Consider the following 15,493-nt stretch of genomic DNA (forward strand, 5'->3'; position numbering starts at 1 on the left):
GAGAGACGTCCTACTTGCGTCATGACCTTGACATGAGGTACTATGGGAGCCGGGACTGGCATTCCTTGAGCCGTAGGACTCAGGCTCAGCTGTCGCTAGACATGAATACCTGTGAGAGTTTAAGGAGGGAAAAGCCAGGGAGTGTGGAGACTGGAGTGTTCATGGTGGGCAGAGGGACAGGGCTGCTAAACAGTTAGGCGGGGCATCCCCCAGACACAGACGAGCAGAGGTGCCACGCTCTGTGAGGGAGCAGCGTGCCCCCTTAGTGCCATCGGGCTGAACTCCCCCATCCCCTGTGGCTGTTGGGAGTCCTGGACTCTCTCAGCCAGGACAGGAGCCCCAAGCTTCCCGCTGAGCTGGAACTCTCTTCTCAGCCAGGACAGGAGCCCAATCTTCCCGCTGTGCTGGAACTCGCTTCCCAGCCAGGACAGGAGCAAGCAGCTCTCTAATACTTTGCCAAACCCGCCCCAGGCCTTAGTTTCCGGAATGAACTGATATTTACACTCCTTTGTAAAATGGTGGTTAATTTGTCACTTTCACCTTACAGGGGTCAGGTGATTAACATGAGATACCTGGAATATTTTGAGAAAATACTTCATTTTATTAAAGATAGAATTCTTGTTTATCACGGGTAAGCCTGCAGTCTTCCCTTTGCTGTGAAGGATTGAGTCCGTGCATGTGTGATGTATTTGTGAGGCTTGAAGACTGAAACACTGGCAGACCAAACGAACCAGATCAGAAGTTTAAAGTCTGCTCCGTGTAAGGCCTCACACACTCCTGGCCGTGGTTCCCAGTTGCCTCCCGAGCTTTCTTCTGGTGCGATTACCAGCTGAGTGTGAGAACGGTGTGGAACCCAGCAGGGTTCTGTGATCTGAGCATCTTTAGGAAAAGCCCTGCACCTGCTTCCCACTGCAGAGTTGGGCCAGGACAGTCCCGGTTCTCCTAAAAGCCTGCACCTCTGTGTTGGCCATGCTTTTCCCTCTGACCCACCTTCAGCCTCCCCTGCAGCCACACACATGTCAGCCTGGATTGACTCACCCTGCTGTTGCCCAGTTTGGGACACTGTTTGCCCTCAGTGGTGGACCCCAGATCCGCATGTTCAGGCCCCTTCCGTTAGATGGCATGACATTTACATAAAGCCCCCACACGCACTTCCGTGTGACACCGATGCCAGGTCGCTGCTGTGTGCGGAGGAGCAGGGCCACAGTCCAGTCTATACAGTCAGTTGGTAGAGGTGACTTTCCTGCAGGTATTGTTGATCTGGGTGGGTGACCTGTCAGTGAGGAGCCTTGGCTCTCCAGGCCTACAACACTGAGCTGCTCGTCATTAGGAGCAGCTGTTTAAAGTTTAAATGTGATCGGCTTCTCTTATTCTGCATTAATCTCCCTTGCCTCCTCACTTCTGCTCTGCCCCTCTCTCCTCAAGAGCGAATAATCCCAAGGGCTTGTTGGAAGTCAGAGAAGCTCTGGAGAAGGTGCATAAAGTGGAGGACCTTCTTCCAATCATGAAGGTAAGCTTCTCCTCAGACCTTCTTCCAATCATGAAGGTAAGCTTCTCAGACCACAGCTGGGCTGGAGCGGTGGCTCAGCAGCTCCAGGCGCTGGCTTCCTTTTCCCAAGGACCTGGGTTTGATTCCCAGCCCTCACTCACATGGTGACCTCTCTTAGTGACTCAAACCATCTGTTAGTCCAGTTCTGGGGGATCTCGATCCTTCTGACCTCCTCAGGCACCACGCATGCAGGGCGTGCAGACATAAATGCAGACAAAACACACACATAAAATTTTCTAAATATATCTCAGAAGGAATTGTATAAGAGAAAACAATCAACACTTGAAGAAATAAAGAAAATGCATGTTTAATGTGCTGTTTGCAAATTTATGAAGGATGCTATCTGAAGTCCCTACCTAAACATATTGTAAGCAGTAGCCAAGACCAAATACAGTGCCTAGACCAGACTCAACAAAATCTGAATTTCAAGTCAGTTCAGGAAGCAAAAGAGACTTGAAAAGAGATTTATTCAAGCCAGCTGTGGCCACAGTTGTGCTTCCTGAGGCTGAGCTGTGGCTCTTAGGTGGGCAGTCCCTTTGTCCACCTCCAGCTTCATTTCTCCCAAATGCTGCGTACTGTGAGTGATCCAACGCTGTGCCAGCAGCAACAGCGTGCTGAGAACACGGACTGAGGTGCACGTCTGACGTGGAAAGGCAGGACCAGGATGTCAGTGCAACCGAAAGCTCACAAATTGACACAAAGAAGCTGAGGAGGAAAGCCACAGCTGTGCACAACTTATTGCTGGCTGCTGAAGTACGCCCGTGTGGGCAGACGCTCCCGAGACGGGGCCGGGACACCACAGAGGGGCTCAGCTGCCCAGCTGCTTTCCTGTGGATTTCAGCCACTAAATTCAGTACGACGTCAGGGAGAAGTCAAAATCTGCTTGTACAGACAGTGGAAAGGGGAGCACAGTGTGCCGCGGCGTGCGGCACGCAGCCACCACAGCACGCAGCCAGAGGGTGGCAGCACTGCTCCTGTGTTGTCTTAGGAGCCTGTCCTTTAGATGGAGCCTTTTCACCGCGAGACTGCCTTCGGCCACATCCTGGTCTTTGTGTGCTTAAAGTGAATGGGAAGCATGTAGCTAGCTGCTTCCTTGGAAAAGCGTGGAACGACACCGGAAGACTTAAAAAAGGACTTGGGCCCAGCAGATGGCTCCCTAGCCAGGGGCATGGACCAGAATCAGAGGGCCTAGCTTCACCCCTCCACTCTACCACTTCCTGGCCGGAGGCTGGCCAGGCCTGTTTGCTCCTTGTGAGTGTGTGCTCATACCTGGGCTTGTTTGTGGCAGGGCTCCCGCTGTAAGCACCTGTGCTGTCTTCTGAAAGCCATTCCCTCCAGCTTCAGTTCAGCCGACAGCTCTTGTCGCCTGCCCTGTGCAGCCGACCCTGCTCCGGGCCTGCAGCCAGCACTCGGGCCTGCTGGTGGAGAGACCCTCCCGCCAGAAGCCGGAGGAGGCCTTGTTAGTGCCATCTTTCTCCGGCGCATCCATCCTAGAAAAGCCTGGATGGCATCAAGCGGCTGAAGTAGGAAGGCGTTTTTTCCTAGAGGAAAGGCAGAGCCTGTTGCTGCTGCTTTGGAACATCACAAGTTTTAACTCAGAGCTGACACCTGCAGCTGTGCTCCTAGGAGACACCCTGGCCAGCCCTGAGGAACTCCCTCACAGCCCGTGGTCTGTAAGCTTAGAATGTGTGCACATGAAACTCCCATGCTAAGCACCTCTCGGGCCTGCGACTCCAGGGAAGCATTGGCAGGACCACAAGGCGCCTTTCCAGGGTACAGGAGCCGGCGTTGCCATGCTGTTGGCAGGTAGGATGGCTGCCAGCCTCGCTGGAAGGAGAAGCAGCCCGGAGCAGCTGCCACAGGGAGCCAGATCCTGGCTGGTGGGACCATCCCTCAGCTTCCTGCTGGAGTCTCCACACTGCTGTGTGCTCACGGGGTGTGGGACTGGGGCCCCGGGCTGAGTCAGAACTGCAGTGTGAAGCCTGCAGCACGTGGGCCGTACGCAGTGGGGAGCTGTGAACACAGCCCAGCTGTCTGCAGGTGACTGTGTCAGGGCAGCAACTAATATGCGTTTGTGTTCTCCCTCGAAAGCAGTTTAATACCAAAACGAAGGACGGCTTCACCGTGAACACCAAGGTTCCCAGCCTCAAAGACCAGGGGAAGGAGTATGACGGCTTCACCATCACCATCACCGGAGACAAGTATGTGTGGCCAGGTGTGCCGAGGGGCTGTGGAGGCCGGTGCAGGTGTGCCCCGAGCTGTGCCGGGGCCCAGCGTGCACGCGCGTGTGCCTGGGCTGCATCTTCCCTGGCCAGGTGCACAGCCGTTATGTTCCTGCAGCACCTCCGCCTGCACGTCAGGTTGTGGAGAGCTTATACAGCAGCGGGAAGACACGGATCTGTGCATGCGCAGGGCTGCCGTGTGTGTTGCCTGGGTAGTGCCGTCTTAGGGAAAGTCTAGACAGCAGAAGTGCCGCCTCAGGAAACTGGGGTTACGGGCACCATCCATGACCTCCTCCACCGCCTTACACTCACATCCTCGTGGCTGCTTCACAGCCTTAGACGCTTTACAGAGTGGTTTCTCCTTTCCAGTTCCGTGCTTGTACATACTGACTTTCAGTCCTCACGCCATGTTTCCTGTGTCATCCCGAAGCTCTTCCCACTGAAACCCTCCTTCCCAGCTAGGCCCCTTCCTATTTGGTGTGTGTGTATGTATGTGTGAACACCTTGGGAGTTTATCCTCCCAGAGCCACGGTGCTGCCGCGTGGAAAGCTGCAGACATGGCAGCAGCACGGGCCAGCCACCATGTGCACACAAACACACACACAACACACACCCCCTCCGGGTTTCTGTGGGGACTGTTTAACCGGGCCTTTACCAACACTGCTTGTGTTTACAGGGTGGGCAATATCCTATTTTCTGTGGAAACGCAAACCACCGAGGAGAGGACCCAGCTGTACCATGCAGAGATAGACGCGCTTTATAAAGACCTGACGGCCAAAGGGAAAGTGCTGATCCTCTCCTCAGAGTTCGGGGTAGGTTTTGCTTTGTCTTGTTTTCTGTTCCTGTGTGTGTGTGTGTGTGTGTGTGTGTGTGTGTGTGTGTGTGTGTGTTATATGTACACATGCTTGTGTTAGACAGACAAGGCAGGCAGAGGGCCATCTATTGCTATTATGGATATGGGAGAAAAACCTAGGTTTTACCAAGCACAGCAGTGGGGAGACACGGCACATGCCATATCATTATCTCTGCAGTGTTATCTCTCAGGTTTGGGGTCAGAAGAGGTCACCCAAGTCGGCCACAGTGAGTGCAGGCTGTGTCCTCCCTCGCTGTGGTGGCTGCTGAGTGTGGCACTGCAGTCCCGATGCCCCACGAGGGTTTAGAATCGCTGGGGAGGCCCCTGGCCATACCTCTGAGAGTGTGACTAGGAAGGTCAGACTGGGGAGGAATCCCGAGGCCTGGTTGTCGTTGGTTGAAAAGGGGAGAAGAAGGAGACCGCAGCACCTCCGAGGGCCCTGCCCCCCGAGCACAGCCCCAGCGTGGGCTCTGCTCCCCCCCACACCCCCAGCATAGCACCGCCACGGGCAGCACCTCCGAGGGCCCTGCCTCCGAGCACAGCTGCTGTGTCATGCACTGCGCATCCCAGCAAGCTCGCCTTTAAGCTGGCTGTGGCCTTGGGAAGGCGCAGAAGCCGGCCTGCTTTGCTTTGTGACTTCTCCCCGTGCCTGCTGAGACAAGTGGCCCCGTGCAGGGGAAGACATTCTGCTCCAACACGGAGAAGCCTCCTTCCATTCTTCACATTGGGTCAGTTCTTCTGTGGGCACCTCGGCCGTATCAGACTAAACCCTGGGGGAGGGGGGCATGGCCTAGAAAGCACATTAGGCCTCGCCTCCTCCCCTGTAAATTTTAACTGCAGTGTGCTTTTCTGAAATTACACATCACCGTGTCAGAAGGCAGTTGCCTAAGAAAGCTGGGGGAGCTGCTGTCAGGACTGGGGACCCTGCAGCATGCAGTTAACTGGGCGGCCCAGAGAGGAGGGAGGTGGAGGTCCCTCCTAGTGCAACACTCGATTGTGAAGTGAGTTCACAAACCTCTGTCCTTTCTCCTAGGAGGCTGATGCTGTCTGCAACTTAATCTTGTCCCTGGTTTATTACTTCTATAACTTAATGCCCCTGTCTCGAGGATCCAGGTGAGTGATGTCCTACGCTGGTTTCAAGTTGAGAACTGTCGCTGTGGCTGTGCTTCCTGTCACAGAGACAGGCTCTAACATCCACTACAAGTCATAAGACGCTCCTATTATTCCCTCTAAAATCCCCCCCAAAAAATGATTATTTTTATTATATTTTTCCCACCCTTGAGCAGCCATCAAGGGGATTTAGTGTAAGTCCAAGGTGGGGGACTATGTGAGCTTCTCTCACAGTGGAGAAAGAAGCAGGGAGCACACTAACGGAGGAACGCGCTCAGAAAGCGGGCATTCCTGTCCGCTCGTGTGCTCTTTACAGAGGGAAGCAGAAATATCTTCAAACAAACACTCCCAGGTTCCTCTGTTAACTAAACACTTAAGATTTTAATGAGAAGAATTCTTACGTAAGCTGCTGCTTGGAGCTGGAAGGCCATGGGGAGGGTAGCGTGGCACCGTAGGCCAGGGCTCGCTGACGTTTGCTCCGTCCCACAGTGTCATCGCCTACTCAGTCATTGTGGGAGCACTGATGGCCAGCGGCAAAGAAGTGTCTGGGAAGATCCCCAAGGGGAAGGTACGCCGGGCTGGCAGGGTGCACGCGCTGCGCCACATCCTCCGTTCCCTCACACCCCGTTCTCTTCTTTTCCAGTTAGTTGACTTTGAAGCTATGACAGCCCCTGGCTCAGAGGCCTTCAGCAAGATAGCAAAAAGCTGGATGAACTTGAAAAGGTAACTGGGGCTGGGGCTGGGGCAGCCTAGCTGGGGAAGGGACTCCTCCCTCCTTCCTCCTCTCTCCTCCTTTCGCCTTCCTCCTTTCTCCTCCCTCCTTCCTACCTCCATCCTTCCTCCTCCCTCCTTTCTCCTCCCTCCTTCCTACCTCCCTTCTTCCTCCTTTATCCTCCCTCCTTCCCCCTCCCTCCTTCCTCCTCCCTCCTTCTCCCTCCCTCCTTTCGCCTTCCTCCTTTCTCCTCCCTCCTCTATCTTCCCTCCATCCTAACTCCATCCTTCCTCCTTTCTCTTCTCTCCTCCCTCCTTTATCCTCCCTCCTTCCTACCTCTAACCTTCCTCCTTTCTCCTTCATCCTCCCTCTTCCCTCCTTCTTCCTCCCTGCTTCCTCCTCTCCCCTTCTTCCTCCCTCCTTTCTCCTTTTGCCCTCCTCCCTCCTTTCTCCTCCCTCCTTCCTACCTCCATCCTTCCTCTTCCCTCCTTTCTCCTCCCTCCTCCCTCCTTCTTTCTCACTGGGCAGAAGCCCTGTCAGAGCTGTCTCCACAGGTGAGCGCTCCCTGTTACTCAGTGCCCTATCTGAAGGCTGAGACACTGGCTGCAGGTGACAGTGCATGATGAGAGACATGGGGAGATAGCCCAGGAGATAAAGTGCGTCTTGATGACCCAAATTCAGATCCCCAGAGCCCAGATGAAAGGCTGGCTGGTTCTGGTAGCTCACTTGTAACTTCAGAGCTCAGAATGCAGAGACAGGACCCCAGGATCAGGGTGGCTGGCGAGGCTGGCCTGCCTCTGTGAGTTCTGGGTTCAGCAAGAGACCCTGGCTCAATAAATACAGTGAGAGTACATAAGAAAGAGTGGTCTCAGTGTCAGCCTAGGGCCAGCACATACACACACACACAAAATACACATAAGCATGTAGGCACACGTGGTAATTAATTTAAAGTGAGTGATAATGAAGAAAATGGTATGTGAAGGAAAGTTTACTGGCGTCTCTTACGTAGCCAGTTCTCCTTCTTCTCTGTCTCCCTCGCTCCCCTCTCCCTCAGTCCAGGAGTGGCTTAAAAGCATTCATTTCCCATGATCCCTGTGCAGCACAAACCTAGTGTCCTGCACTCTGTGGCGCCCCAGTTCCCAGATGCTTTGTTGCTGTGTAGTCGGGGACTGCCTGTGACCAGCCCCAGCAGGGACACCAATCCCAGTGTCACCGTGTGCCAGAGTCCAGAGGGCTGCCTTACAGCTCTGCCTCCGGGAGTGCTGGGGAATGTGTGTGCACTTGAGCAAGACACTGTCTGACTTGCTCCACATCCCTTCCTGCTACGTGACAACAGCCATTCTGTCGCCTGCTGGGCCCTTTGAGCTGTGTTTGAAACTGAGAAACGTGTGTCTGTCTTGTTTCCAGCTTACGAATTTACACTTAGTTTGGTGACGTGATCACAAGGTGGAGGGTCCTGGTCCCTTTACTTATGTAATTTTGGCAAGTCTTTCCACAAACCACCCTGCCACGTATTGTACGGTCATTGTTCAGGGCAATCCTGGAGTGGAATGTTTCTCAAGGCTGTGGGAGTTCTGAGCTTTTGTCTACGGCTGCAGATGAGGGAGACAGGGCTAAGAGAAGTGGCAGGGTCAGGAGGGGCGAGGCCCGGCTCGAGGGCAGGTTCAGCACACGTGGCAGCGACAGTAGGCCCTGTCCTGGCTGAGTCTCCGAGCCGCTCCAAGCGGCTCCGGCCGGGACGCCACTCCTGTAGCGGGGTCTGCCATGCCTTTTTCTGGCACTGTCCCTCATGAGGGACTGGGGGTCTAGAAGGCTCGCCAGATGAATGCGTTTTCCCAGGCCATGGCCCTGCCGGGAAGGCAGCAGTGACGGTCACGGTTTCCTGTGCTTCTCTTCCAGCATCTCCCCTTCCTACAAGAGCCTGCCGTCCGTGTCAGAGACGTTCCCCACCCTGCGGTCCATGATCGAGGTGCTGAACACAGACCCCGCCCCGCGGTGTGTGAAGAAGCTCTAGCTGCACTGGAGGACTCGCACACGTGCAGGGCCGGGCCTCTCGCTCCTTAAGTTATTTTTTAAAACATGGAGTTATTATGGAATTAGGTCCTTTATTACTTTTGATACCAATTTTTGATAGGAATTGAATACTTGAAGACACTTTTCTTTCCTTTTTCTGAACAGTAACAGAAATCATGGAAACGGGTTTTTGGGGGAAAAGCTACTTGACCAGGAAGGGGTGTGTGCGTATCGATGGCCGCCTGCTGGTGCCCGTGTGTTAAGACTGCTCCTTCCTTACAGCGGGAGATGTTTACTTCAAAAACCAAAAATTAATAATCAAGCAGAACAAAAGCGACGACAAGCAGGGCTTGTCTCCGCTCGTCAGAGTGTGGGTGTTCCCAGACGTCCTCCCTGTGCACCTTGTAGGGTGCCTCGCTGCTGCCGTGCCCCCCTCCCCCCGAACCGTGGAAGGGCCTGGCACCCGCACTTCCATGGCTTGAGACAGTATTTGCCAATGTCCCTACACTGAATCACTGAACCGCGTTTTCCTTGTTGGAAAAATAAGCCGAGGTGATTTCTGTAGGTCGCCAAGTTTGGGCACTGGATTATTTGTTTTTACGTGTGAGCTAGTTTTGCTTTCAGGTATAAGAACATTTAGAAAGTTTCTTGTTTTCTCAGACAGGCCGAATGATGGAGTAAGAAGGTCCATTAAACCGTTGCAGTTTCAAATCATGGGCAGTCTCTCTATCTTTGCTGCTGCCGTTGCGGCTTTTTTGCCTTGTTTTATTCCTGTATCTGCCTAGACGCTGGAGGCGGTACCCAGGGCGTCACATTCCAGGAAAACCCTCGGCTGCTCAGCCTCCGTGTTAGTATCTGCCTTGAACTTCTGGTACAAGAAGGGCACGGTGGCAGGCACGGTGCCTTGGCCATCACTGAGCGAGGGGATCTCTGGGGGCCTCTGGAGGACCCACCCTCGCCATCTGGAGTCAGCAGTCCCAGAGACGTGGCGTTGAGTCCCAGAGGTAGAGCACTGAGTCACCAGAACCCACTCTCCTCTTCACTGAGGCTGCACTGTGACAGGGAGGGGTCCCCACACTCCGAGCATCCCACAGCCGGCTGATGGGACGGTGCTGGGGGAACTGAGGGCTCAGACTCCCACTGCCTCTGCTCTCGGCGCTTAGCACAGTCTTGAACAGTGTCTCCACGCACAACCTGGGTCCTTTGCACTCTGGGCTCCACACCCCTCTGACAAATAGTCCAAAAACAGGAAGTGGGGCAGAGAGAAACCACTGAGTCCAGTGGGAACAAGCCGGGCCTACAGTCAGGGTGCTCTGTGTGGTGACAGGGCTCTGGCACAAGGGGTACCGCAGAGGCATATCCTGGGTCCAGAACTCTCTTCTGAGCTGGTCCCAGGGTGCACTCTGAGGGATTTGTGCCAGGGGACCAGGCAGATTCGATCACTGATCTGTTGTCAGGCCAGAGTACCCAGTGGTTACGCCGACAGCTGACTGGAACTCCAGCAGCAGATGTCAGAAACAGCAATGTGACTCACAGAGCCTGAAGACACTCAGACAGAATGTGGCCCCCAGGGTGACTAGGAGCCATTGGCATATCTCTGCTACCTCCTTTCCAGGGAAGAGCCATTCCAGAAAGGAGGGTCGCAGCATCTTTTTAAATGCATTCGGATGAGAGCGGCAGGGCCACGTGCTTGCTGTCTCCTTACAAGCTGGCTGCCTGCAGCCTGTGGCGTGGGCATACTCCACGTGAGGAAGCTCACCCAAGCCTCAGACTCCAAAGGAAAATGCCATGTGCCCTTGGCCTGTGCCAGCACGCCAGCCCTGGTGGCAGAATACATCCACCCAGAAGCCAGTGAATACCTTATTTGTGGGCACCTTGTCTTCCATTGGCACCAGGCTAGAAGAGAATAGCCCCGTGTGGCCCAGTCTCTCTCCACAGATCTTTCCAGCACTGAAGGGTGCATGGCTGTCACTGCCGTGGCAGATTGCTGTGGTCTAGGGTGCTAAGAATGGGCTAATCTGATGAGGGAGATGTGTGGAGAGCTTCAGGAAGACAGTGAAAGGTGGGTTATCTGGCCCTTCCCTGCTGAGGTGAGGGCTAGGTGTGAGAGGGGATGTGCCCGTTTCACTCTCGCCATGAGGCTGGTGACACAACTCAGGTGCAGCGCAGAACCTGCCAGCATCACTGAAAAGTGGTGGCACAGCTCTGCCCTCCATAGCTGCGTGACCCCAGGGAATGGAAGCAAACTGCCGGAAGGCACCTCACTTGTCTTCCTGGGCTACTGGAGGCTTCGGGCTGGAGGCAAAGCTATCAGGACCATGATTCTCAGTGTGGTCCTAGGCCAGTGGAACCAGCAGTCTCACAGCTTTCTGACGTGGCTGGCTTCTTACCAGCTGGGCTCGGTAACGCTCTGACAGTGAAATTCTGCCAGTTGTGAGCCTGGGACAGTCTCTGCTATAAAGGCAACATGTCTGCAGCAATGTGGCCATGGTCTGCACCCTCTAGGCCATGGGCAATAAAACAGAAGCTGGAAAGTTCTTTGATAGCTAAGGCTCTTGTTAAGATGTAGATCCCAGCATTCAGGAGGCAGGGGCAGAATGACCACAAACTGCAGCCCATCCTGGCTCTACAGCAAGACCGTATCCAAAAGGAAGCTTAAGCTGAGCGTGGAGGTCTGGCCTGAAATCCTAGCCACCAGAAAGCTAAGGAAAGAGGGTCATCAGTGAGGCCATCCTAGGCGACATAGTGACCCACATCCTCAACACCCAAACAAAGAAAGGAGACGAAGCATGTGATGAGAAAATCTTAGTGTGGAAATTCTGCAGCTAATGATGCCACTGTGTCGTGTGTGCTGGCCCCGGCCATCCTGAGCGCAGCTGCCTTGCCTGTGGTCCTGGCCCTGGATGAGCGGAGCTCATTCGTCAGGCCCACTCACTTCATACTGCACTGTCATATATAGATCATGTATACACACACACATATAATTTCCCTGTGTAATTCCAAATCATTATTTCTGCATCTGGTGTTTCTCTGGTGTTCTGTCAGCTATTTTTCTCAGTTCTGTGACCAAACACCTGACAAAGCAGCTTGAGGCCCATGTTTTGAGGTACAGCCTGGCATGGCCAGGATAGCATAGCTGTTGGAGAGGAAGGCTGCCTGTTCACGTCTTGATGGAGCAGGAATCAGACGAAGGATAGAGTGGCTCGGTCTGTGGAACTTGAAGGCTGATCTTCATGACCTGTCTTCGACTACGATCACCTCCTGAAGGTCCAGAGCCTCCCAAAGAGCAGCACCAACTGGATGAGCCTGTGCCCATCCAAACTGCAACTCATGTTCTCCCATGCTTGTTTGCTTGTTTGTAACTCCTGACCTGGAAGAATAAAGAAGACACTGTTGGGCTCAGACAGTGGTAAAGGCAAGCACGACAGTCTAAAGTGCTGAGTGCCTGACAGGAAAAGAAGCCTCAGATTCAAGGCTCTTTCTCCTTCCCAGCCATCCCTGGCCTCCAGTCTCCCCGCCTCAGCCTCCTAAGTAGCTGGGGTCACAGATGTCTACTTGAGAAATTTGCCTGGCAATAAGTTATATTTGCTCCAAAACACGTTGGTTCTTTCTTAAAACAACAACAACAAAAACCACTTATTTTTTAACGCCTTTTGTAAAAAGGAGTTGTTTTTATTTCATGTGTCTGAGCGTTTGCCTGTGTGTATGAAAGTGTACCGTGTGCATGCAGTGTCCACAGAGGTTAGGAGAGGGTGGCAGGCCCCTTGAGTTACAGACAGTTGTGAGCTGCTGTGTGGGTGCTGGGAAGCAGACTCAGGTCCTCTGCAAGAGCAGCCAGTGCTCTTAACCGCAGAGCCTCTCGACTGCTTTGAAAACAGCATGAGACCAATTTTATGGAACCAAAGACCCTTGAGCACACAGATAGCAAATAAAATACAAGGGCACTTCTTCCTTGTAGTTTTTAAAATACCTTTGATCTGTTCCTTAAATTGTTCACACATTTACGCGGTGTATTTTAATACTATCCACCATTTTTATTCGTTCTCTGTGCCCCCATCCTGTCTCCCTCTCAGCTTCTTGTCTTCCCAACCCTGAGTCTGTGAATGGGTGTGAGAGTATCCACTGGGGAGAGTGACTGCACCGCCCCCAGCAACCGCTGACTGCTAACTCCCTCCCAGTCATGCTGGCGTTGCAACTGGCCTGCTCTTGTGTGGGTCTGTGCAACGTTGGCGCCATGCCACTTTGCAGCACTTCGCACCCATCTCCTACCAGTGTTTCCGCCTACTCGGCAGGGTTCCCGGAGCCTTCTGTGGGGTAGGTTGGTACAGACGGTTTGTGCACAGCGGAACACTCACAGTACAAGGACACTTCTGTCATTTGTGTTACTAGAAGGCGGTCAGTGAGACAAGCCAGGGGGCAGGGCCAGCATGCCGAGCCTGTGAGTGACACCTGCTACAGTGCCATTTCAGCAGCTAGAACAACTTGGAGAGGCCAGCACCTCAAGTCTGGGGCTTCGGCCTTCACATCCTGAAGCCTCAGCTGACAACTGAGGGCTTTGCTCTCCTTCCTTCAGTGTGTTATACCGATGAGATTTTTGTTTTTATTTATTTTGAGGCGTAATCTTATACTCTAGCCCAGGCTGGCCTGGATTCACTGTACAGCCCAAATTAATGGCAATCCTCCTGCTTCAGCCCCCAATGGTAGGGTCACTGGTGTGAACCACATGCCTATTTTATGCCAAACACACACACACACACACACACTTGGAAACAGGTTATCATGTAGTGCAGGCTAGCTTTGACCAGACTAGGTGGCTGAGAATGGACTTGAACATCAGGTCCTTTTGCCTTGGCCTCACACGAGTGCTGAGATTACATGTGTTTGTCACTCTGCCTGGACTGTAGGATACTGGGGATGGAACTCGTTATGCACGCTAGCCAAGCACAAGCACTATGAAAACTGACACATCCCCCATACCCTGACAGCATTCTCAGTGGTGACTGGCTGGTTCTGTGTGTCAACTGGACATAAGCTGGAGTCCTCAGGAAGGAGCTCCCTTGGGGAAATGTCTCCATGAGATTCAGCTGTAAGCCATTTTCTCAATTAGTGATCAGTGCAGGAAGGCCCAGCCATGGTGGACAGTGCCATCCCTGGGCCAGTGGTCCTGGGTTCTATAAGAAAGCAGCCGAACAAGCCAGGGGAGCAAGCCAGTGAGCAGCACCCCCCAAGGCCTCTGTGTCAGCTCCTGCCTCCAGCTTCCTGCCCTGCTTGCGCTCCTGTCTTGACTTCCTCTGGTGAAGCTGGAGGAAGTAACCCCTTTTCTCCCCAATTCACTCTTTGGTCAGGGTTTTTTGTCACAGCAGTAGAAACCCTAATTAATACAGTGGTGATTCCTTTCATACGGAGCCTGCCACACTTGTGACATTCCATTTAGCTGAAGGCCTTTCAAGTTATTTCTACACTTGCCGTCAGTGTTAGGCAAGGGCTATTTCAGAGGCAGCTAAGCTACGGCTGGCATTTAGCTGTTACCTGAGACCAGTACAGTCTTGTGAAAATCAGATGGCAAGGATGGGGACACAAACATCCCAGCCCTGGATAACTGTGTGGTCTGCAAAGAAAGTTTACCCTAGCACGCCTGGCCCCCTTGGGGGTACATCTGCTTCCCTGTGGAAACTTTCCATCCTCTTCAGTTTGTTTGCAGACAGCAAACCTCCCGGAGTTCTTGTGATTTCTGAAATTCCAGGATTAGCTTGGCCATTTTTGGAAGTTTAAGCTTTTGGTTTGTCCCGCATTTAAGTTGATGGACTGCAGGTTCCTGACACTGACCAGCATCTGGTGACCAGAGTTCTTTAATTCCTGCTTAGGACCCTGAGTGACATTTAAAGACATAGCCCTGGGATTTAATTGACTGTGCTTTGGGGGGAGGGAGCTGCCTCACAGTGGCAAGCATCGGAAAGCCAAGGCTTGGAGAGGCCTTGGTTCAGAGCTTCTGAGAGGAAAGAAGCTTTGGCGCTTTGGGGCACCTCCCTCACGCTGATTGCTTTTCTCTCTCTGTCTCTCTCTGCGGGGATGGTGGTAGTGAGACAGGGTGTAATCCTATAACCAGGGTTGGCCTTGAATTAACCCGAGCCTCCTGCCTAGGCTGCAAGGGGCATGAGCCGGGCCTCCCCACTAATGAGCGGCGGGTCAGTGCCCGGGCCTGGACCCTGTTCAGTGTGTTGGCTCGCCCAGCAGGCAGCGCAAACCCGAAACGCTCACGCGAGAGCGCGGAAGAACGACAATGGTTGAGAGCCAGGTTGGGCACGTGCAGAAGGAAGTTTCCTTTGTCAGCAGTGCCACGTGGCGCCATGGCAGGCTTTGCCCGGAGTTAACCCCAGTGGCCATTCCCAACCGCGGTGCGCGTGCCGGGGCACTCTGCAGCCGCCCCGGAGACGCCCTAGGGTCCCGGAAAGCGCCCCCACGGTGGGGGGAAACTGGAGGGCCGTGCGAGGGGGAGCTGGGGGAGGGGCTCGCCTGGGGAAAGAACTCAGGATGGAAGCGGGACCTCGGTGCTGACAGAGCTCAGGGACGGCTCGTGGTGGGCACCGGTGCCGGGTGGCGCATAGGTGGCCGAGAGGTTCCGGGGCCTCAGCCAGGGCGGAGATGGGCGCGGCGGGCGGGGCGGGCGGGGCAGAGACGGCGCTCCGGACGGAGGCGGGGCTTCGGGGCGCAGGCGGGGCTTCGAGGCAGAGACGGCGCTCTGGACGGAGGCGGGGCTTCGGGGCTCAGGCGGGGCTTCGGGGCGGAGGCGGGGCTCCGGGGCGGGGCGCGGGCGATTGCTTCGGGAGGAGGAGGAGCTCTGGGGAGGGGCGGGGCTCGAGGGCGGGGCTCGGGCGGAGGCGGGGTTCCTTGGCGGGGAGCAGGAGGCCCCGGGAGGAGGAGGCTGAGCTCCGAGGAGGGAAGAGGCGGGGATGGGGGCGGGGCTCCGGGGCGGGGCGCGGGCGGTGGCTTCGGGAGGAGGAGGCGGAGCTCCGGGGAGGGAAGCGGGCGGGGCG

At 54.5% G+C, this 15,493-nt stretch overlaps 1 protein-coding gene across 12 annotated transcripts in view; it reads left to right on the forward strand.

Annotated features, from left to right (window-relative positions):
* Ttc13 (tetratricopeptide repeat domain 13) overlaps positions 1 to 9,173 on the forward strand; it is a 53,266-nt gene extending 44,093 nt beyond the window's left edge. For 8 of the 12 annotated variants that reach the window (XM_021648530.2, XM_021648544.2, XM_021648552.2 and 5 more), the window contains 8 exons: positions 548 to 631; positions 1,426 to 1,510; positions 3,641 to 3,750; positions 4,448 to 4,583; positions 5,658 to 5,737; positions 6,224 to 6,302; positions 6,378 to 6,457; positions 8,346 to 9,173. In XM_021648530.2, the coding sequence (XP_021504205.1) occupies positions 548 to 631; positions 1,426 to 1,510; positions 3,641 to 3,750; positions 4,448 to 4,583; positions 5,658 to 5,737; positions 6,224 to 6,302; positions 6,378 to 6,457; positions 8,346 to 8,460 (769 nt within the window). In that variant the 3' untranslated portion in view covers positions 8,461 to 9,173. Of the gene's footprint in view, positions 1 to 547; positions 632 to 1,425; positions 1,511 to 3,640; positions 3,751 to 4,447; positions 4,584 to 5,657; positions 5,738 to 6,223; positions 6,458 to 8,345 lie in introns of all 12 variants that reach the window. The other 4 variants (XM_021648536.2, XM_021648561.2, XM_021648589.2 and 1 more) reach the window with 2 other exon arrangements.
* The last annotated feature ends 6,320 nt before the right edge of the window (positions 9,174 to 15,493 follow it).

This window comes from Meriones unguiculatus, chromosome 10 (genome assembly GCF_030254825.1).
Source record: "Meriones unguiculatus strain TT.TT164.6M chromosome 10, Bangor_MerUng_6.1, whole genome shotgun sequence".
NCBI classification, from domain to species: domain Eukaryota; kingdom Metazoa; phylum Chordata; class Mammalia; order Rodentia; family Muridae; genus Meriones; species Meriones unguiculatus.